This window comes from Chlamydotis macqueenii, chromosome 1 (genome assembly GCF_036417535.1).
Source record: "Chlamydotis macqueenii isolate bChlMac1 chromosome 1, bChlMac1.mat, whole genome shotgun sequence".
In the NCBI taxonomy this organism is placed as follows: domain Eukaryota; kingdom Metazoa; phylum Chordata; class Aves; order Otidiformes; family Otididae; genus Chlamydotis; species Chlamydotis macqueenii.
The window spans coordinates 113,682,009-113,705,282 of NC_141556.1; the positions used below are offsets into that span (position 1 = coordinate 113,682,009).

Sequence of the window (23,274 nt, forward strand, 5' to 3'; positions counted from 1 at the left end):
AGATGATTTTGGTGGAGGCATCAGCAAACCTGGTATGCAACCCTGTTCCTGAAATATTTTTAAATCTCTCACAGATTTCTGATGGCCCAAATATTTAAAAGTAATGGATAACTAGCAGGGGCACAGGGACATGTAAGAGATGTGTGACACCCAACCTCCTTCGCAACCCCTCCACGTTGTACTTTGAAGTGAGGGAAAAAAGCAGGAGCACTGGCCTGGTGATCTCCTGCACCTCTGAGTGGCAAGGAAAGGCAGTAGAGAGAACAGAGTTGGTGCCTCCTTTTCCTCCCACTCGACATGAAAACCAAGGGGGAGAGGGAGGCTGATTTCCTAAGACACTCAAGACAGGGGAAGCTATTTAATGCTTGTCTGTATGTAACTGGATTTGCCAACATGGCTTTAACCAGTGGAGCTATTTCTGTACATGTGAAAGTGCAAACCTAATTTAGATCGGTGAATGAAATTTCCTTGTTGGTGTAGCTTAGATCAGTTCTCAGAATAGAATAAAGGACTTAGGCCAGTATAAATGCATCTTCATTAGGATTTTTTTGCTGTTACAGCTATAACAAATTGGGTTGTGTTTTTCTTTTCCATGTTCTCCAGTGACATTAGTATGCCAGCAATGCTTTTAAGAGCAAACCTTACTTAGGCAGGTCTTGCGTGAGTCTATCAAACAGACCCCAGCAAAAGCAAACAAGCTCTCACCAGTCAGACATGTAGGCAGACCTGAAGCAAGAAGAGAACTGGCTGGCTACAATATACATCTGGCTCCACTGAAGGATAACATGAAGTATATTTAGGCCACTTGACATTCAGGATGTCAGATACTCAGGTAGATGGAAAAACCCATGCCCATGTGAATTGTGGTGAAGAGTAGCTAAGCAGTGTGCCTGTAGGTTAAAAATTATCCTCTAGAGTCATGAAAATGTATGTGCCAAACACTTATCTTCTAGTAGTTCAGGTCTTGAGTAGCAAATAATTTCCATTCTTTGACGCACTTTCCTGGCATCCAACTAAAATCGAATGCAAACTGTAGGATCCATTTTCCTGACACTGAAAAAATCCACCATCTTCTCATTTTCCCCTACATAACTCCCAGTACTGCTCCACAACAGGCCAGATGTTCATGGATGCAGAGTTGGGGCTGTCTGGATAATACCAGGTCAGATCTCACTCTTCAACCCTGTTCTGTCAAAGGACCCTCCATTGTCAATGACATAAAAAAGAAAAGTGCTTCTCCCCTAGAACTGCCAGATGAAAAGATCTGGACAACAGGTACAGTAACTTTATGAAATTGTATTTTTCTGTTCTCTGACACATTGTTCCTCTTCAAGCCAAGTCACTAAACCAAGTCTCTGCTGGAGACAATAAACTCGATTTTTGTCCCTTTCTGATTTAATGAGGTCCTTTGTAGTGTTGCCACTGCAAAGCTGTTTGAGCTGTGTGACTGGGACCTGCTATCTCTATTCTTGGAAGTTATGTCCTATTCATCCTTACAGGCAGCTTTGTTGCTGCACATTAGGTAGTCTGCAAACGGTCATCTGATCAACCATTTCCAAGGGGAAGCCCTCTCCTGGTATCTTTAGGGATGTGTTCAACCCTGGCTTTATTTTCTGGTTTTTGAACAAATAATTTGCATGCTACCAGCAAGAACACGTCTTGAGAGAAAAAAGTGACGTGTAGAATCAATGATGCCAAACACACAAGTTATTTTGGTAGCTCTGAGCTCAGATCAGGTTCACTCTGGCTGCAGGCTGTGTACAGTTGTGCTTGGCCCCACGCTGGAGTGGGTTTTGATCAGTCTTCAGCTCAGCAGTGGCCCTGGAGCAGATGGGAAATGCCAGTACCTGCAGTTGGGGAAGGGGAACCTGGCTAGAGAGGCTGCTTTGCAAAACCCCAAAGCACTTCTGGCACCAAGGTGATTTCACTAGCTTACTTTAAATTACTTAGTTGATGTTGTCAATATCTTCATCTTCTCCTTCAAGACTTTACATGACCCTCTCAGTGAAAGTGAAATTTCCATACTGCTGTAAGCAACCCAGAGACTGTTTCAAGCACTCACATACCCGTCAAATTCCCAACAAATATTCTGTCAGTGTCATCCATGAACTCTCATCCAGAAACTCTCAAGAGCCCATCTCCCAGGAGGAGAGTCCAGCTGCAAAGATCCCCTCCGGCCCTCCCAGCACCACGGGGTGTCTTCAGCAGGAGGGTGTCAGTATCTGCCTCCTCCTCCTCTGAGCTACACCCCAAAGGCAGGAGCTCTTTCATTCATTCCTTGCAGTCAAAGCTGTCATGCAGGGCTGAGAACATCTGCGGCACAGACTTAAGTAATATCAATCTACTGATTTTTAAAGTCAGACCAAGAGGAATCTAATTTAAAACCTGGAATAAAGTGGTAAGTATATGACTTAGCCTTACCCAAGCAGTGTCCTTATGTGGGTAATATCCATTCCTTCAGATGGAGCTTTGGAAACAAGCTTCTACAAATTTTTGTCCCTATGCAAATGGAAGCATTAGCTCTGAATTGCCTGGCTTTTTGCTAGCTTATATCAGATTCAAAATTATTTTATGCAGGATTTTTACATTTATATTCTTTAATGCCTCCAACCTTCTTGTCTGCCAGGCAGCTGTTTAGTGTCCCCTTGGATCCGCTCCAGCTGGAGCTGAATTCAGATGTCACTCTGGGGGCTCTCCTTTCTGACATTGACTATTATTCCTTTAAAAGTGCAAATAAATAAAACTATTAATTAAACGAATCAAGAGGAAATGTGCAGAGGGGTTTTTTAACCTTTTTTTTTTAATTATTCATCAAAGGCAGCTGAGTCCCTCTAGTGCTTCCGTGTTGTGCTCTGCACTTGTTCGAGCAGGAGGATAATGAGGAATGGAAAACATCAGTCCACGCTTTTTTAGCATATCCCCAAATGTGTGTATTGGTTCACTGGGAGAGAAAAAGGAGATGGACATTACATTGCACTTAATTCAGTTCTAAATTGGCCCAGATTAGATCTAAATCTAATTTCCGACTTATGTTTCAAAAGTTTCCAGAATTAACAATTCCAGAAGAGTCGTTCCCTTTCCCCTTCCCTTCCCTTCCCTTCCCTTCCCTTCCCTTCCCTTCCCTTCCCTTCCCTTCCCTTCCCTTCCCTTCCCTTCCCTTCCCTTCCCTTCCTGCACCTTCCCTTCCCTTCCCTTCCCTTCCTGCACCTTCCTGCACCTTCCTGCACCTTCCTGCACCTTCCTGCACCTTCCCTTCCTGCACCTTCCCTTCCCTTCCCTTCCTGCACCTTCCCTTCCTGCACCTTCCCTTCCTGCACCTTCCCTTCCCTGCCCGCACCTTCCCTTCCCTTCCCGCACCTTCCCTTCCCACACCTTCCCCCTTTCCCTTCTTCCTTTCCCTTTCCCTCTTTGCATCACACAGTTTTATCTCCATGAAAAACTTGTAATCAAAATTTGGCCTCTGGAGTTAATTCGACATGTAATTGATTCAGATTAAACAAAAGAGCTGTCCCCACAAGCCAGCTTTCTTTTATTAAAGTAGCTACAGTGGCCAGCTTTGTGACTCTGTTTAAAGATTCCTTCATGTTTTTGCTGCTTAAGTTAATTATTCAAAGCTCTTGGTAGGCAAAAGTGTATCCTGTGTGTGAGAAACAAGAAGTACAGGCTTTAGTAGGATGTGGTCAATATCTCTGGAACTTTGAAGCCATTCCTAATGTAAACGACACCCTGGTGCTGTCAGCTTTAGCCGCTGCCCAGCTGCCAGAAATTGCAGAATGACCCACTTTTTGGTGCTCAGCTGTGCCTTCAGTGTATGTCTTTCTTTGAGCATCTTTCTTGATCTTGAGCATCTCTTTCTTGATATCACAGTATTCTTTTTTTTTTTTTTGCCAGTCTGACTGTCAGAAAATTGAAGCAAATAAAATAAGAAAAACAGAAGTGAATTGTTTTAAAGCTTCATAATTTTTGATGGCATTTGTTTTTAATTAGAATAAAAACTTAGAAAATATTTCCTATTAACACATGTTGCTTGACAGAGAATTTTTAAGTCCAAGTAGCTGAATCTCAGTTGTTTTCTTACCCCTAATTTCATCTCCAGTTTTGTATGTGAAAATCTTACAGAATGGCAGTATATATTTAACTTGTTTGGAAGAAGACAGGCATATTGTCTCAGTTATGCTGAAAAATATATTGGTGCACAATTAAAATGGCCACTGCTTTCAGCTTGCCTGATGATAATCTCTACCATATGACTTCCCTGTTTCCTTAGCTCTGATTGTTCCCACTATATTGGAACAACCAGCTCCAGTTTTGTGCTCGTAGGAAAATACATTATAGTGGAGTGCAACTAATATTGGAGGAAATATTAATTTTCAAATGGAATATCTGGGAAGAATCATGAGCTTGTAGAAATTCCAATTAGTTTTGTAGCATTCCCATGCAAAAGTACAGTATGCTAAGGATGGAAGATTTTGCACTGATTCAACTTAGATTTGGGATGCTGAAATTTAAATATTGGCCAGGCATCTGGGATCTTGTTGCTTATGGTCATAGCTAGGCTGCAATATGACAAAGATCGTCCTTTATCACATTGAAGCTATCGAGCACGTGTAGCCAGCTTACAGGCAAAGGTACTGTATGGAACTCTACTTCCATTGCCCAACATTAAATCTCCTTTGCACAAGACCCTTTGACACTGTCAGGTACCATAAAATAGATCTGCAAGTCCAAACAGCGCTACTTTCATCTCCAGCAATAATCAGCCTGCCCCAGGCACCGCGAGCACAGGCATTTATTAAAACACCACATTTACAGCACCACTTGTCGTGACCCTGATAACTGTGTTTTGACTTCTCTTCTGATGATACAGGTTGGTTTGCGTTTTGAGGGGAATATCCAACACGAATGCATGTTTGTAGGAAAGCGTCGAGGTTTGGTACTGCCATGGGAGGGCTCTAAAGCGGGCACTGCCAGGACAGGGGACAATCTCCTGGCCTGCTCTTTTTCTGCCTCCGCATGTTGCAACAGCTCACTCTGTTTATGCAAAATGGGGCAAAATGCAAACGTTTATGCAAAATAGAGGGTATTGCTGAATGCTTACTTACACTCCGGTTGCAGCCTAGACACGTCCTGGGGATTCGCCTGTGTTCTGCGGGGGGGTGTGGGAGTGGGTGATCAGTTTGTTATGTTAGGGTGACCTTTGCTAGGGAAAACTTTTCAGCTAATTATACCCTCTTTGCCTTGAGGACTAAGCAGTTGTGACCGTATCACCCAGGATTTGATCTTTGCTCCAAATGGTGGTTGGTAGGCGTGCTTGCAGGATGAAAAGCCATCCCAGGTATGGGGCCCAGAATAACGTTGGGCTGGTGAAGCAAAGCTCTGCGAGCAATTTCGTAGCCAGCTGATGAGCAGAAGCCAGACATTACGGTGGGAGTGTTTGCTGAGGAGTCTGGGCTATTATTCTGAAGCTGCCTTTCTGAATTTCTATACAAGATTTTTCTTCTCCATTCCCTAACCTAGCTAGTGGGTTAAGATGTTTTGTATAAAATTTTTCCGTCATCTAGACCACATCACCTATTTGTCCTACAGTACTCAACAAAACACTTTACTTTGCATCTGCTTACCTGCTTGCGATGTGACAATGATAAAAGCAAAGGTCTTGTTTTTCTGCACAAGGTCTGCCAGACCTCCACTGGAACATAAACAGTGCTTAGAGATGTTGATTTGAATGAAAGCTGTTGCAAAACTACAAATGGAGGAAGCACATTACAAGCTACATGGAGTTGCATTTCAGAAGGTGAAATGCCAGCTTTGCTAGTACCTGGCAAATCAGAGTGTTGTTCACATACATAACTCTGAGGGGAGGCTTTATGCTCTAACTCAATGTCCCGATATTAAAATTACAGCTCTGAATATACTCAGGCAACTGACAGCTCTGAAATGCAGGTATCAGCTGCTAAAGTATATAGCAGCTCTAGATAATTTTGGGATTTTTCCATACTGCATGTATGCAATTATTTCTTTACTCTGAAATCTCACATAGAACCAACTTCTGCAGCAGCAACCAACTTTGCTCTGCTTTGAAACCCCGTGTATTACAATCAGTGGCAAAATACTTATTTGGGCAACACCAAAATCTCCTGGTTTTACAACACCAATTGGACTAAAGGGGGGAACACAGCAGCTTAAGAGCCCTATCACATACTGGGGTTTTCCCTGTATTTACTGTTAATACAGTTTCAAGCAATAAATCATATTACTTCTGATTTCAACAGCGCCACAGGAAATCAGCTACTTCAGATTTTCTAGTAGCACCATTTGCAGTGCTTACTCAGCCTAGAGACCACAATTTTACATCTAGTCAGCCTGGAAGGTAGTTCCCCAGCACAACTATTTCCCTCTTGGAACCCACAGTTATCTTCTAACTTAGATGGTGGAGTTTGAAGTTTAGGTCCTGGAGACCTAGCCCTCAGTCTGAGCTTCTGTCCCAATGCCCAGCTTTTTAAGGCCACTGAGAGGCTGGGAAGAGTTTTTCCTCAGTCTCATGATGCCTGAAACAGCAAAGAACTACTCACTACGCTGCTTTCATTTGCCCCACTCTGCCGATAGAGAGACTTCAGCCTTCCCAAGAACAGGAAGATCACTCAGCCTTGAAAGCAATGAAACCAAGGGTGAGTAAGGAAGACACATTTCATTCATTTAGACACCTGCCTCTCCCCACACTTCCAAAAATATTTGAAGATACAGATTTCACCTACCAAGCCCACACTACTCAGCTAAACCCATTTATCTTATGACACCAAAAACGTTAAGGAAGCTATAGCCTCTGGCTTCTCTGAACCTGGGAGGAAGCCAGACAAATTTGGCTCCCAGCTAGTGAGGTTGTCCTCAGCTGAAACGCCGGGTGCTGGGAACCTCCCACCCAACCCATCAAGCCGGACAGCTGAGACAACCTGGTCGAAAGGAACAGTCTTAGTCTGGGGTCTGAAGCTGGGTGTCAGTGGATGGACTGGCCCTGGCCCTGGCCCAAAGACAGAAGCTGGCAGAGAGCCCGGGCTGGCAGAGAGCTGCCCAGGGCTGGCAGAGAACACCAGCTTTCACGCTCACCCCAACACAAACTTCTGCGCCACTGCTGCTCCCTAGAGTGTGTCGTGTGGGTCAGTAATAAAATGTTGAGATTCCTGCTCACAGTAATGACCATGTGCACAAAAAGCACTTAAGTACCCAGCCCTTTGTAATAAAAGCTATAAATTGCCAGCCTCTTCATGCAGGGGATGTGTTTAATTGCGATCTCAATTGCTACACAGCTAAACGATGCTCCACTGTTTTTGGTTGTTTCCCCTTGATGGGTCAACCAGGGCAGCAGACTTCTTGTAACTACAGGGCACTTTGGGAGGGAGCAGTTCTTTGATTGCGTTGCATCATTAATACATTATTTGGAGCACGTTCTCTGTTACCCAGCCCTAATAAAAACAGGATTTAATTCCATGAACCATGCTGCCATATGACAGATGCAACTGCTGAGAATTCATGATCTAGTCAAAGAAAAATACGTAGTCAGTAAAGCACGACTTGGAAATGCAGTCTTGCTCAGCCGCGCTACAAATATGGGAAAGGAGTTGACCTTCTGCTGCTATGTTTATGCTCTAAAGAAATTAATACTACCATAGAAAATAGGCTGCCATTATATAATAACTTTTTATTAGTTCATCACTCATTTTATTATGCAGTCATTTGCAAGAATGTAAAAAAAAAGTTGTTGCTATTGCTGTTTCTTATTGTAAAATACCAAATGTGTTTGATTTCCCTCACACCCAGTGACTCCTCACTTGGCTCCAGCTAACCCTGGGCCAGCTGATCTAACCTAGGTAACACGGGCCGAATCATTTTGGAAATACAGAACACTTCAGCACTTTTTGTTAAAAAAAGAGGGAATTTGCTGCATTGGATTGGATCCAAATTCCGTTTAGCATGAAAGGCGGTGCCTGTGAAACACTGTTTTTCTCTCCCAAGAGCCTCCTTAAGCGCTACTGCAAGAAGTGAGAGCATGTCAGCGCCTTGGGCTTGCTCTAATTGATACGAGTAGGTCTGGGAGAAGCTGTTTGCTCCGCAGGGCTTGCTTAGCCTTGCCTTGAATATATCTTCCAGCTTGATGAGAGTAAATTTGGGCAATCGCCATCACCCCGAAGTCACAGGACACCACCAATTCCGTAGATCTGGCAAGGTCTTGCAGTTTCAGGACTGTAGCTGGTTGGGCTCTTAAACAGCGAGTGTTTCAGGCAACACCAACTGACAGCTACGTGTTAGGATAGACTCCTTGAAGTCTACAAGGAGTAAGAATAACAGCAGAATATGAAAGTAAAAATGCGTATTTTTTTCTCTTGAAAATGTACATATTCCTAATTTTAACCTGTAGTAAAATATACGTGTATATACATATATATACAATTAAAGAAAGTATTATTTGTTGTATTTACAAATACTTTTAAGTAGTCATGAAAACAGAAAGTGATTGGCTCCCTCCTAAATGATGTTTGAAGTAAAACATTCCCCAGTATTTTTGCATGTCAAAGACAAAGTAATATTCAATGAAGTGTGACGTGAAAAGAATTTTTCTGTGCTTTAGAGGGGCCAGGATTTTATCCGTGGAATAAAGTGGGAACGATTTCTGCAAGACAGAGTCCAAACATTGGCAAAGGAAGTTTTAATAGATTTTTACATGACACAAAGCCAGAAGTATTCATAACTGACTGATGTCTCAAATTCCATGGCAAAAATCCTACCGAGTTCAACAGATTTTCCCTCGACTGCAGTGGTCATGAGATGAGAAAGGAGGGAGCAAAAACCAGTTTCTCGATGCTTAGTATGTGTTTTAGCATTACAAAACGTGTTACCAACAGCGTTGGAATAGCTCATTCATACAGTACTTCTAATTAGAAAAGCATGATCAGGAGGCCCTCCAGAAATTCGTGAGGGAAACCTCTGACTGCTAGTTAATGGGTTTCAATTTTGACTGCTTCTTTCCCAGTAGGGTAAGGTTAAGTGGAGCAGGTAAAACTGCTACTTTTGTACATATTTTGTTGGTTGCAAGCACCGCTGACAGCAATATTCTCTCTGTAAGCAGTTATTAAAACCAGTGGCATCAGCCTAGATGCACTTCATTTTTTTTAAAAGATGAAACAACAGTGCTGAGCACCCTATTAGTGGTTAAGTAATAAAATACAAAATTACCCCTTTTAACGTGGTATATGACATTATGGGTAGAGTTTTCCAAACCCCTTCACTAACACCGTCAATTAGTAGCCTAAGCTACCAGTCATTTTGAAAAATGTGGTCTAGCTTCTTTTGTAACATTGCCTTAGATTCCAAGCTCTTTCTGCTCGATGGACTAGTTTTACTCCAGTGAAATAAAGACGCTCCATTTCCAAAATTTATAGGGTTCATTTATTACCTCTAGTAACATATTATACTGTATAAATACTCTATCCTTGTTATATGTCCTTTTAAAAAAGCGATAACTTAGAAGATCACATTAGACAAGAAGTATAAAAATAAATACGCTCATTATATGCATTTATTACAAATTATAACCCTTCGCAGAAGGGAGAGAAATATAAAATACTTATAAAGTATATAAAATCTATAGTAATATATTTTACTATATACTTATGGAAAGCCATATTCTCTTATTGTCTATAGACTGGCACAAACTTTAATTATGCAAATGCTGGCGTATTGCTGTGGATGGACCTGCTATCCTTCAGCTTTGTCTGCCCGCCTTAACAGTGATTTGAGCACTACAAACCCATCAGAGGCCACATAGGAGAGGTTCCCATTCTTAGTGGGATTTCTTTGATTTTTTTTTTTTTTAACTCAAATGCAAAGAACTTCCATTGGCTAGGGTAAGGTGAAAGATTTGAATGTGAGAGACTCAAATGTTCACAAACGCCATCAGTCTGGGTGGTAGGACCAAGCTCGAATCAGCAAAGCCAGTGGAAGGTATGGAGAAGGCACAAAGAGCAACTACTCAGAGATGCTACCTGCTCCATAAAGATTTCCACTTTTCCTAGCCTCTGGATTACATAAGTCACCACAATGGCATCGGAGTGGATTAGAGAAATGGACAGGCACATTGGGATGACATCAAGATACTTTAAAAAAAAATGACATTCTAGTTATTTGTGGAGTTGACTGACTGACTGTTCTTGGTATTTCTTACTCTTTACAGGTAGAGAATATGGCTTTATTTTTATATAAAACTATTCTCTGAAACAATAGCAGCCATGAATGACATAGTTAAAGCTCCTTTTCCAATCTTGTTTTTTTGCCCTTCGTGAGGTAGGTAAGCCCTGACCAATTATTTTAACCTATCTTTTCCACTCCCCTTTCCTTCCCATCCCTACATGTGGGGACTTGATCAGTACCACAATATAAATCCAAAAAAAGGGAGAAATAACTGAGCCCCAAAATGTTTGCTTAAACATGCTTTGGCCACTGCTCATGTTTTGTTTTCATTTGTAACAGACTTCAAAAAAGGCAATTAGAATGCCCTTGGGCCTTATCTGCTGAAGACAAGTGAGTGGCATGGGTCTGCTATCCTATCAAATTTTCAGTTGGCAGGGTATTTATAGGATGCAACTCCAAATAAAGCTATTTGCACTGTCCCACCTCAACGGATCCTCACCATGAATTTTGTATGCAAAAACACATGCTCTGCCTCTAGCCCTCTTTTTTGTCAGTGCATTGTTCTGAAGGAAAAAAATAAAATAATAGAAAAAAATTTAGCTTTCCCAACTTATACTATTTAACTGCAGTCCGTAACATTGCAGAAGTCTATTAGGTGTTTCGGTTTCTTGGAAGGCTCACAGCTTTCTTGTGGCAGCACGCTGCTGTCATAAGAAATACATTTCAACAACCTCTTCTTGAAACCTTTCCCGCACGTCTTAGAGCAGGGTGACCAGTCCCCCAGCTGCCACTGTGGGCAGGGCACATCAGCGCAAGGACGGACGTCGCTGGGCTTCAGTTCCTGGGCACAGTCGGCGGCCGGCCGGCCCCGCGGGTCTCGGCACTCCACTGCCCGCCGCTGCCAGCCCGAGCCACACGACTTGGAGCACTCGCCCCACTCCTCAATGACCCACTCGGAGGAGATGATCTCCCTGATGGCGTTGAAGGACTCTTTCTTTCTAATGGGTGCCTTCTCTGACCCAGACTGCGTGGGCTTCTTCACGAAATAGGTGAACTTGATCTTGGGTTGCGGCAGGTCCCCCACCGTGAGGACCTGGATGGTTAAAGGCTCCTTCAAAGGGCTGAAACTGCGGATCCTCTCCAGTGCAGCGGAGGAGCCACTGTACCTCAGCACACTGCCCTTGTACGTGATGTCCTGCTCCAGCGTCGACAGGGTGTAATCGCCATTCAGGACATACGTGCCATCTGCAGCTTTGATGGCAAGGAAGCTGCCGTCATGTCTCGCACCCCTGTGGTTTCGCTGCTTCACCTCAATGTTCGTTGCCCCGGCTGGAATAGTGACGACATCATGGTAGCCAGGTCTACCCAAGAGAAAAGAGAAAGACTGAGTCCTCAGCTCTTCTCTGCGAAAGGCAAGAAGCTGCCCAACACAAGACTGAAATTCACTTGAAGCTAAAGCCTTAAGCTCATGAGCTGCCGACCTAATCGAATTAATGGATTAAGGGATTTGCAAAGTCACATCCCCGTTCACTGCTACGGCAGAAACGTGCCCACGTGTAAGGGGTTTCTTTCGCTGGGATCTCACTGTAAGTTATCTGACAGCTCTGACAGATCAAATCTCGGTTCCAACAACAAAGGAGCAACACCTCACTGACTTGGAAATCCAAAGCTTACACCCACAAAATATTCACCAGAACAAAATAAAAGCAGCAGTCATATACTCACTTTGCTCTAACAAGTGTTCCAGACACCTTCTTGCAAGTGGATCCATTGCCACCGCAGATACCACATTTGTCAAACTTCTTATTGGATCCTATCATACGGTCGCAGCCCGCCTTTACGCACTGTCCCTGGACGCAGACAGAGGTGGAATCGGGGCTACATGGGGTACCATCCACAACCTTTGCAGGAAACAAGCAGAAGGGCATTTAATTAGAAGATGCACATTGCTTTGAAATTGCATAATGCAGACACACACAAAAAGCAAAATACGGACAGGTGGAAGACCTGCAGCACCAGTATTTTCAGGGCTTTTGAAACTAAAAACCAAAGCAGCCCATAGATAGTTGGAGGTATGTAGGGCCACTTCATCTCACTTGCAAAAATGATTCAATGGTGACAGGAGAAAACAACTGCTTTCAGTTTTTACTAACACCTCCACGCCCTAAAAAAAAATCCCACAGAACTCTTTCACTGATTTCCTAAAAAGAAAGAACATTGCTTTCTAACGTTGTTAGAAGGTAGTCACGTTCTCAAAGTACACGACTAAATTGGTGTTCAACGTATACTTTATTTCTAGGAGCACTGCTCTACAAAAAACATCTGTGTCATCACCCTGGTAGTTATTGGCTCTCAACGTCTTATGACAGTGAGTTCAAGTAGCTATGCAAGATGAACATTTTTCCTTTTGTTTATTTTAAGCTGTCAGCGTATTAGTAACCAGTATGAGAAAGCACCAATGTTTTGGCAAAGAACTCCCAGCGTTTTCCAAACGTATCTCAATGTAATCAAACTGGTGGAAGGAGAGGAAAGGCAACTAGGGTGGAGTAGGTAGAGGAGGCGGTATGTGTGAAATAACTGGAAGGACTGTGCCAGAATACTTAAGGCATGCTTGCACCGATCAAACTTCACGTGTGGGAAGAGGAGAAGGAAGAGTCTAGCTTAAAGACGAGAAAGACCTAATTTCGGATTTCTACGCTCCTTAACTTCACATAAAGAGTTAGCGGCAATACAAATCCTATTCCTGATCAGATAGAAGAGGTATAGTTTTGAAATACCTTTGGCTGTAAAACAAAGAAGTATCCTGTTCCTTTTGCTCGGCAGACCAGCTTGCATCTGTCTTTCGGAGAGACACCGGCAAATTTGGGTGTCCACTCCACTGCAGGTCCACTTCCAAAGGCAGACTTGGAAAACTCATTGTGCTTCTCACATTGTTCCTCCCTAAAGGTTTTGCCTGCAGGCCAAGGAAAGACAGGTGGACGTTAGATCATCTCCTGTACATGCTCTTCCTCCACAAGATACCCTTCCTCCGCCTTAAAAATGGGGAGAAGATTACCATCATTATCCGGACAGTCCTCAATGTTACATGATCTGTATTGCACCCGCTTCCCTTCGCAGTACTTCCCCCCATTCCTCGGGATGGGGTTGTCGCATTCCCTGAAGGAATACTGCACTCCACCGCCGCAGGTCCGGGAGCACTCTCCCCATGCTCCCCAGGACCCCCAGCTCCCATGCACCGGCGTCTGGAATGACAAGCAAAAGCAGACCAAAAAGTTAGTACAGTAAAAGCAAAACAAAAACAAACCACAAAAACCACAATCATGCTCATTTTTACCTAAGCCACTTTTAAAAAGAAGCTCAAACTTTTATTAGCTATCTGCCTCCATTGATTCAAGCCCTTTTAAGTGACTCCTCCCACTGAAGCATTATCCGTGCTACTCTGCAACCCAAGACATATTCTGATTCCTTTTTTAATACTTACATCATAATGCTTCTTCTCAGTTTTATTCACACACTTCCCATTCATGCACCACTTCCCTTCTCCGCAACTGGTGCCGTCTGCCCAAGGGAAGTGTTTGGTTTGGCACACCAGCAGTCCTCCAGAAGTGCCAGTACACCACAGCGTCGTACACGTACTGGCTGCATCAGGGCAGTGCTTGGACTCATCTCCAAACGTAAACTGGCACTGTCTGTTGGCATCGTACAACGTGCCAGGCAAGTCAGAAGGAAGCTGGATTGGTTTGTGGGGCTTGTCCAACAAACACTCACCTGAAAAGGAACCAAAAAAAGAGAAAAAAAAAGCAGACGATGCTGTCAGTGAGTTTGGTTTCAACAGAGGAAAATGTACTTCCACCTCTGGAACTGCATTTGCTTTGCAACACAAGTCTTCAAGCCAATTTGTGCCACCGTTTTTGTAAAACTAAGGGTCTTCTAAATTTGTTGGCAGCACATAAAAGGTTAACACAGTACTGTGGCAGAAAGCACTCTGTTAAGAAAAAGGAAAAAGAAAGAAAGAAAAAAAAAAGAGCAAAGCAGTAAAGCACAAGAGCTTAAATGCCACATGAATGGAAAGCTTAATAATCTTACCATGACCGTTATCCAAAAATGTTGTAATCATGTAGGCACTACATGGAGACCAAGGCTGGCTGCGATCCAGATTGGAAAGCATAGATGCCATCATGTGGAAATCCCGGCTTATTCCATTAATACCAGCACACTGCTTTGCATCGTCATGAGGCATGTTAAACACGTGGCCTTAAAAAAAAAAAAAAGAAGGAAGGAGTGATTTTAGGAAATCTGTCCTATGCATTACCAATACTATTTTAAATATTACTCTATAGCTGCTCACAGTCTGGTCTTTGAATAATAACCGGAATCTGAATTCTGCCAAACTGTAAGCAGATGACGCTGTATCTTCACTCCCCTCGCATGTTTTTCTCTGCAACCAGTCAAATGCGCAGCTCGTGCAGACAATGCCGTGCAGACAGGATTTGCTTTCTATGGTTCAACTCTGCTACAAGGCAAAGCTTTGTCTCCTCCCGACTGCGCTGGGGAGCGCAGGGTGCTCTGTGCCCTGCAGGGCAAGCCCAGAGTGCGGGCTGGGCAGCTCTTTGCTTTACGCCATCGAGCTGGCTTCAGTTAATCACATGAAATTGCCTTTTAAAGTTTCAAGTACCTAGTTCGTGGGCCGTTGTAAAGGCAGCCTGCAAGCCATCGTCTTCTATGATAGAGCAACTGCGGTTTAGATCACAAACTGTTCCCACATCAGCCATCCCAAGAGTATCACATGTCTTGGCACCGCAGAGGTCCTGTTAAAAAAAAAAAAAAAAAAAAAAAAGGGCAGTTTCATTATTAATCAGATCAGAGACTTAACCTTGGCAAGAAACATCCAGCCCTGGCAGTTTGCCTTTACTTATGGAAAGAGCATAAATATTCAGCACTTCAATGGGTATGATGGCAAAAATCTGTCTTTGGAACATACACAAGGGTTAGACGTAGAAATAAAATGCGTAATTTCCATACTGAATCTGCTAAAAATACACGAGGCAGCAATACGTTGCACATACTGCGAGTTTCACCTGAGATGGCACAAACAGCAATATAAATGACTAAATAAGCAGCAGTTCATTGCATTTTCAGCCTACTTTGCTGGAGCTGTGATGACACAAGACTGCCTCTGAACGCTTTTTCAGGGGCCTCCTGGCAGAGGGAGCTTTGGGGGGTAGGGAGCAAGGGGTGTGGGGATGGATTCGACCTCCGCGTCCCTCACCTGCCTGGTGAAGAGGATTGCTGTGTCGTAGTGCTCGGCGTGCCGGTCGCTGGGCGGGTTGTGCTGCTTCTGCCAGCTGCAGAAGTTTCTCAAGGTCAGGGCGGCGTTGGAAGAGATATCGGGTCCCTTCCGCTCCTCGTAAATGACCATGATTTTCACCACCACGAGGCTGATGGAGTTGCGGATGCTGGGGTGCTTGTACAGCTTGGCGGCCACTGAGAGCAGTGTCAGGAGATAGTGCTTCAGCCCGCTGCCATGGAACTCGGCCATGGACTGGTCGGCTACCAGCATGGTCTCCACGTAGCGGGGGCTGGACACGAACCTCTTCTTCCTTTTGCTTCTCGTTTCTACATTAAAAAAGGAGAGGGAGAGGGAGGGAAAGCGCAGGTGAGCAGAACAGACAAACACTGCTACGAGAGATCATCGTAAGGAACCCCAAAGCCAACGATATTCAAGATTTGCACCTCAGGGATGTGCCCCACGCTGGGTTCCCACCCCCAAACTTCGGCAGCCTCGGCTGAACGACCCTGCTAGACCGCCGCCGGGCGGAGGGGCGATACCCGGACCTGCACCCGGCTGGGAGCCAGCCCCGCTCTGCCCCTCGGGGCGGGCGTGAGAGGGAAGCACCGCTCGGGGGCGCAGGCGGGCGCGGTAGATCATTCCCCCGTTCCTCCCCTCCCCGTCCCCGCAGAGGGCGGCGCGGCGCCCCGACGGTACCTGGGTGCTCGGCGGGGTCGGGGTCTGGTCCCGCCGGCTCCGCCTCCACCTCGGCCACGGCGCAGCGGGCGCCGGGGGCGGCCCGGGGAGTCCCGCGGAGGCGGAGGAGGTGGGCTCCGCCGCGGTGCGCGGTACCGGGTGCCGGCTGGATGAGGTACTGGCGGCCCCGCAAGGAGAAGGCGCCGCGCATCCCGGCGCAGAGGCTGAGGGCGGCGGCGGAGCTGGGGTCCCGGTTGACGGTGCCGGAGTAGAAGCAGCGGGAGAGGTCCTCCTCCTCTTCCTCCGGCGGCGGCGGGGGCGGCCCGCCCAGGTACTGCAGGGTGAAGTCCGGGGCCAGGAAGCTGCTGTCGGGCTCCAGCTCCAGCGTCAGCCGCTCCCCGAAGGCCTCCAGGCGGAAGCGCTCCCGGCCGCCGGCAGCGCCCAGGCGCCGCGGCACCACCAGCGCCCGCCGCTCGGCCGGGGCCGGGCCCCCGCCGCTGCACGGCCCCAGCACCGCCGCCAGCATCGCCGCCACCACCGGCACCGGCAGGCGCCCCCCGCTCCTCATGGCGGCCGCCGAGCTCGGGGCGGGGGAGGCTGGCTGCTGCGGCCGCTGGCTTGACGGCGCCCTTTCGCTCTCTTTATTTGTTTTTATATATATTATTATTTTTTTTTAAATTGTTTTGCTTTCAGGTTTTGGGGGTCTCTCAGTTTCTCTCTGCCAGCGGAGCGGCGGGGAGGGCGCCGGGTCCCGCAGTCACTGCAGAGGCGGCATCGGCTTCCCCATGGCCGGGGCGCGGCGGTGGCGGCGGGGAGCGAGGGTCTGCCAGGGGAGCAGCCGTTCCCCTCTGTCCGTCTGTCCGTCCCCTTTCTCTCGCGGCCGTTTCTCCTTCCCGCCGCCGCCTCCTCAGCTCTCCCCAGCAGCCGCGGTCGGGGAGGAAGCTCCGGCAAGTCTCCGGTAGCCCCGGGACGGTCCCGCCTGCACTTCCACGGCCCCGCGGGGCGGCGAGCGCCGAGCAGCCTCCCGTCCTTGCAGAGCGGAGCAGAAAACGGAGTGAACGCCGCCGCCAGCAGCAGCAGCAGCGACGGCACCGGGCCGGCCGGGACCCCTCCGCCGCGATCCGAGCGCCTCCGCCGTGCGGGGTGAGTGCGGCGGTCGGGCCGGTTGCTGCCGCCCTTTATGGGGTTCGCCCGTCCCGCCGCCCCCCGCCGCGCCGCCCCTCGACCGCGGGGCCGCTGAGCTCACTGCGTGCGTAACGCGGCCGCGGGCGGCCCCCGCCTACCCCCAACCCCCCCCCTCCCCCTCCGCCCCCGACGGGGCGGGACGGGGCGCGGCGGGCAGAGCGCGGGGTCGGCCGTCGGCTGTCGGGCGGGGGGCGGGCTGCGCCCTGCCGCGCTGCGGCCCCTTCCCCCGCCCCCGCGATCTCTCCCCCTCCCCAGGAGCCCGTCCGATGGCGAGGGTGTCTTTCCCCGCTCCGGCCCCCGGGGAAAGCGGGGTGGGGGGGTGGGGGTGGGGGGAGGCGGGGGGCACCGCCCCCGCCGTCATCCCGCGATCTCACCGCACCGCTCCGCATCAGGCGACCTCTCGCCCCCATCCCGCCGGCCGGGGGGCTCGGGTCTCTGCCCGGGGCCGGGGGGCGGCAGGTGGAGGGTCCGGAACTCCTGGGGGAGAGGAGGGAAGGGAGATCCCTGGTCGCGTTCCTGGATTTTCCTGTCGTGTTTCTTTTTTTCTTTTTTTTTTTTTTTTCTTTTTAATTTTCTAAAGCAATTCTTGTTCCTTTTGCGGTCCTAATAGCTGCAGTCAGCCGTGCACCTGTACTTCTGGGAAACGGTTCCTTTTGAATGGCTTCAGCAGAGACATTTACGTAGGTGCAGCCAGTATTTTCCGTTGAAGCCATCACCAACCATAGTGGTACAGCTAATCCACTTAATTCTTTATATGCAACTCGTGTGCGATGTGTGCAGCTCGAGTAATAGGGCTTTCTCCTGGCTGAGGACTTTTTTGGAGGACAAGGGCAAAGAAGTGGCGAGCAAATGTGTGAATGAAAAGAGAAGCACAGCACTGTGCCTGTTGGTGATAACTCTTGGGCTTCCAAATTAAAAAAGGATGCTTCCGTGTCAGTCGATGTTGTGTTTTACACAAGGTGCAAAACTCAGAGGCTGAAAACAGGAGTCGCAAAATATTATAATCCCTGTGATGGGGCGAACATTTCTAAAATTTTATGTAGCCACTTTTCTCTTAGGATGGAGTGTCCCATTTATGCCACTAAATTGGAACCAAAGGATCTTCTTCCTAATTTAAACCACGTCAGATAAACTTGGAGCCATGTGTCTGTGTCAACTGACAGCTCGTCAGCTGCAGCTGATAAGCAAACAGCTCGTTTGCCTACTAATTTCCAATAATACATTTACTTCCCATGGTGTTCTGTAAATCATACAAGTTTAGAAAGACACGTCTTTTTTTTTTTAAGTTGTGCAAAAAACGTACGAAAAGATGAACCCAGTTTTCCATTCCACAGAAGTGCTGCTGTCCTACATAGTGATGAGCAAAACCAGAACTGAGCCCCAAATGAGGGGTTTTCCTTGGTGGGCAGCAGGGAATGCTGGACTTTTTGAGCAGATTCTTGGCTTTGAGAGGCTGCGGCTGCCGCCTCTTAATAAGTCAGGAGTGGAAATACCCACTCTGTTACAACAGAGGCCTAATTTTTCGCTCGCGTCAGAGGTGTGTGCCGATCTCTCCCCTTATCTTGGAGATCTGGTAACGTGTACTCGGTTATATCGTGCTTTTCCTGGGATAGAAAACCCACAACAAAGGTACAGTACGTTCGCGCTGTTAATGTTGTTTCGCAGATGATACACACCTAGCAGTTGTATGTGTTTTGAATATTTGGGGAATTACAAGTTTAAAAGTCAAGAAATATGGTCCATAAAACATAGAATTGAGAGGAAAGCATGTTTATAATTTATTTTTGAGCTTACGTTAATTCAAAATAGTTATGCTTGCAAAGATACTGATTAAAAAATACGAACACCTCCTAGTCTGTCAGCGTAGCCAACGTAATGTACAGAGCAGCAGGGACTAGAGCTAGGCCACTCCGGTGCCCACTCGGGACATATCCACCCAGCTGCCTGCTGCACCTTTGTGGTAATATTTTGCTGTTACTTTTTCGTTTGAAATCTCTGAGGTCCCGACCACCTTAAAACAGCTTTTTTTTCGTGGGACACGTGTCCCCGATGTCCCACCAGGTGGCACTCGCCTCTAAAAGATTTTTTTCTCTGGAAGAGCGTTTCACAGTTCATCTCCCAGGCTTCAAAACCGTGCTCTGGTGGAAAGGCTTACGGTGTAGTACTGTTCTCAATAGTTCCGTGATTAGAGATAAAAGTTTTCCTGGCCTTTATGTCACACCCACGGAAGTGTTCTGATAAAGAACTCGGCAGTTGCCTTGTTTTCCCCGTATTGCTCGCTGTGCTGCTGCGAACACACGGGCAGGCTCATGAACGCTTTGCGCTACGTGAACACGAAATCGTGTTGTAAAGGAACGTTTACAGAAGGTTTGCTTCCTAACACATGTGCAGCGTTGCCACACGCCACGCGTGTAGTCTTGCAAGTGCTTAAATCGCTTTCTGTGAATAACCCGGGTGAGTGTAGCTGGGTTGTTCAAAGACCAGAAGGCACGTGCATGCGGATTTGCAATCTGTATCACACGTACGCTGTATCGACTCCAATCATCTTTTGCGTAAATCAAGATTTGGAAAGCTAAACCTACCGAACTTTTGCAGGATTTCACTCAGTGGGATAAAAACCTAGAAAAGGTGTAAAACTTGTCCTTTTAATAAATTTCTCGTGCTTCTTGGGGGAAAAAAAAAGCTATCACGGAAAGCGTATCAAAAAGGTAATGCAGAATAAGCCACCAGATGGAGCTGACAGATCATCGTATTTTTGTCGACAGTGCAGGAACAGTTTTTTTTACGGATTAGACCTAAGTGATATCAGTACCTGAACAGTATTGACAATGGTGAAGCTTTAATTTCTTTGCCACTGTTTGTATAAACTGCTGTTTCTAAAATAAATAAATAAAAATGAAGCCCACACTTTTCCAGCCTATCTGTTTAAATGCTCCAGAATGAGAGCTTCCTTCAAAAACTGTTATAATTTAGAATTAAAACAGCAGATGGCACATCAGGCCCACTCAATAGGGGATTAAAAATCTGCAGAGCACCACTTCCAAAAACCTTAAGCCTTTTTTTTTGAGTGGAAATTAATTTGATTTTGCTGCACTCTTTCTCCCATCGCTGCTTGTGACTACTGAAGGGTTTGCTCATAATCAACACTTCTAAGCACTTTCTTATGAGTTGTTGAGCAATCTGAGTGGTGTGGCTTCATGCAGAGGAAGGGAATCCATTGTAATTCAGAGTGAATGACTGCACCAAACAAGATTATTTATGGAGATTGTTCCTCTATGACATGTGAGATGCATGATTATCTTATTATTTTTTTGCAATTTATGTGTTGACTTCGATGTCATTAACAGTTGGGTTTTTTTTGTTAAGCAGGATAACAAGGATAGGAGAGAAAAACCTCTAAGTCTGCCTAGTGTTTCAGGTTGCCCAGAGAGTTGGTGGATGCCCCATCCCTGGAAACATTCAAGGCCAGGTTGGATGGGGCTCTGAGCAACCTGATCTGGCGAAAGATGTCCCTGCTTTTTGCAGGGAGGTTGGACTAGATGACTTTTGAAGGTCCCTTCCAACCCAAACTGTTTTATGATTCTGTGAAAAGTGTTTTGATCGTCAGCAGTAATGGGAAAAATGCAAAACAATGTCCCTCATAATTTCAATGAGAGGTATATATATTTTTTGGAGGAGGAGGAGGAGGAGAAGAATCATATGATTTAACGTGGTTATCTGTTGTCCTATAATTTCTGGTTTTATATGAGCTAATTATCAAAGTTGCTGAAAAAATAGATGCAGAAATTTTGAGAGGGCCCAAATTTTATTCCTAAATAGCCTATATAGGCCTGTCTGCACTCAAAATGAAGCACTGCCAATTAATTCTGCTTTCCGTTAGTAAAAGTTTATCAAAATTGGATTTGATGGGAACTAGGTCTACCTCTGGCTGAGTGAGTCAAACATTTTATTATTCAGCAAATATAATGCACCAGACTTTGAGGTTCAATTTATAAAGGTAAGGGCAGCTAGGAAGCTTGATTTAGTTTAAACTCAACAGCATTTGTAGAAATAAGAATCCATTTATTTGGTGCTGGTCCTTATTTAGATCACAAAGAAATTTTCTGTAGATATTTTGCACTGACTAATGTAACACCACTCCTATGATTTTAATACAATTACAGGCATTATAATTGATGGCAAAATTTCTCTCTTTAACAATTTTTTTATTTGGCACAGGTAGGAGCATATGTAACCCAGGTCACCTTACACATCTCCTAAAGACTGTGTTATCAGCTGCCAAACTATCTTTCAGCTGAATTTTTCTTGTAGCTTCTTCATACAGTTTTGTACATCTGGTTTATCTGTTTGCTTCTGAAACAAACGTGGTGAAAAATGTATTGAGTTTTGTCCATGATAAAATGTTTTCAATCATTTTATCACTGGGCAGGAGTGGAGGGAAATGAAAAACAGGGAGGGCAAAAGCCAGTTACAGAGCATAGGGACTGCAGCCATGAGCCTTAACGTTTCCTTATTGTTTATCAGGCAGTTGTAAAATCCCCCTAGTCATCTGTGGCTCTCAGTGTCCTCCTCATGTTATAGCCACGAGTTATAGCCTTCTCGTGGCACTAACAGAGATCCAGGGAGGAAGGTGGTGATGTGGGTGATGCTGGGACTGATGGCAGTGCGTCATTAATGGTCTACGCTGGCTGATGCACCTGAGCTGAACCAGCTATGGGGAAGGGCAGGCCTCGGTCTTGACCAGGCGTTGGCCGTGTTCATAACCACGTGTATGACTGCCTACTGCAGTATCCCCATCTGATCCGAGACATGAAGGGCTGTTAGCACCTCCCGACTCTTTGTTGACTGATGCCTTTGTTAGAACCTGTGAGCTAATGCATTTTAACTGACGTGTTCTAAGAGCAGTGCAGGCAAAGCTGTGCATATATTTAATACGAGTTTTCTGGCTAGATCACCACCAAGGGGATGGCCTAGAATTTTGCTTTATGTTAACCTCCTCCTGATCCCCAGCTATTCTCAGTCACATACCATAGCAAAAGTCTGTTATCACCGCACAGTAAGTCTGAAGATGGAGGTTTGCATAAGAATGTGAATTCAAACATGACTGTATCACACATAAATCCACAGGCAAGTGGTTTAAAAGAGTGTTGAGGTCTGTCATGTGTGTCTCACTTTCTGGTGGTAGAAGTATTCCTTCTGAAGAATCTGTGTCACCATCTAAATTGCTTGTGAACAGCTGACCTAAATCCAAATTTTCATGGTCAAAACAACTGCAGGTGTCAAATACACACAAAAAAAATCTCCCTGGAAAGAAGGGATCAAATAAAAAGAATCAGGCAAAACAAAACGTTGCATTGTACTATGTCTGAAAAAGTGTTTCGGAAGTTAAATATAACTGTAATGTTGGCTGCAAAGTCCCTCGGCAACTGGCAAGCAGCACATTCATGCATACCCTGAGCTCCATGACATTTTGATATTTTTATCACACTACGATTTCAACAGATAGAACACTTTCTCCGTGTGCTTTGGACAGAGGATTTCACAAGTACTGCAAGAAGTGTTACAGTTTCCATGAAAGTCCTCATAATGAAAACTCATCACTGTACCTATTAATAATTTTCTACCTTTGAGACATCTGTGTGATGTAGGAGACAATTACCATCATTTAGCAGACGCAAGCATTGGCCACACTAATTCCAAAGATATTTCCATCTTGCTAGGCAGTGCTCTGCTTATTGCTCTCCTGGTCTACCCAGACATGTGTTGGTCATTCTCTCTGACCAGAGCCTATATAATACTGATACTCCCTATAAAAATTGTCCAGAAATTTGAATGTAAACATCAAATATTTTCTGTAGAGCTAAATTTCAGGCTGCGCAGTTACCTCACCCTAGTTCTAGCACAGCCACTCAAACGATGGTGCTGGCTTTCCAGAGGGTGTG

General features: G+C 45.8%; 1 protein-coding gene across 1 annotated transcript; it reads right to left on the reverse strand.

Moving 5' to 3' along the window:
• Nucleotides 1–9,418: 9,418 nt before the first annotated feature.
• ADAMTS1 (ADAM metallopeptidase with thrombospondin type 1 motif 1) lies at nucleotides 9,419–17,293 on the reverse strand. The gene is made up of 9 exons (XM_086764221.1): nucleotides 16,169–17,293; nucleotides 15,452–15,798; nucleotides 14,858–14,990; nucleotides 14,269–14,436; nucleotides 13,664–13,950; nucleotides 13,238–13,424; nucleotides 12,960–13,135; nucleotides 11,908–12,083; nucleotides 9,419–11,543 (listed from the first exon to the last, which is right to left on the reverse strand). The coding sequence occupies exons 1-9, from the start codon at nucleotides 16,713–16,715 to the stop codon at nucleotides 10,802–10,804; spliced, it is 2,763 nt and encodes a 920-aa protein (XP_086620347.1). The 5' UTR covers nucleotides 16,716–17,293; the 3' UTR covers nucleotides 9,419–10,801.
• Between the last annotated feature and the right edge of the window lie 5,981 nt (nucleotides 17,294–23,274).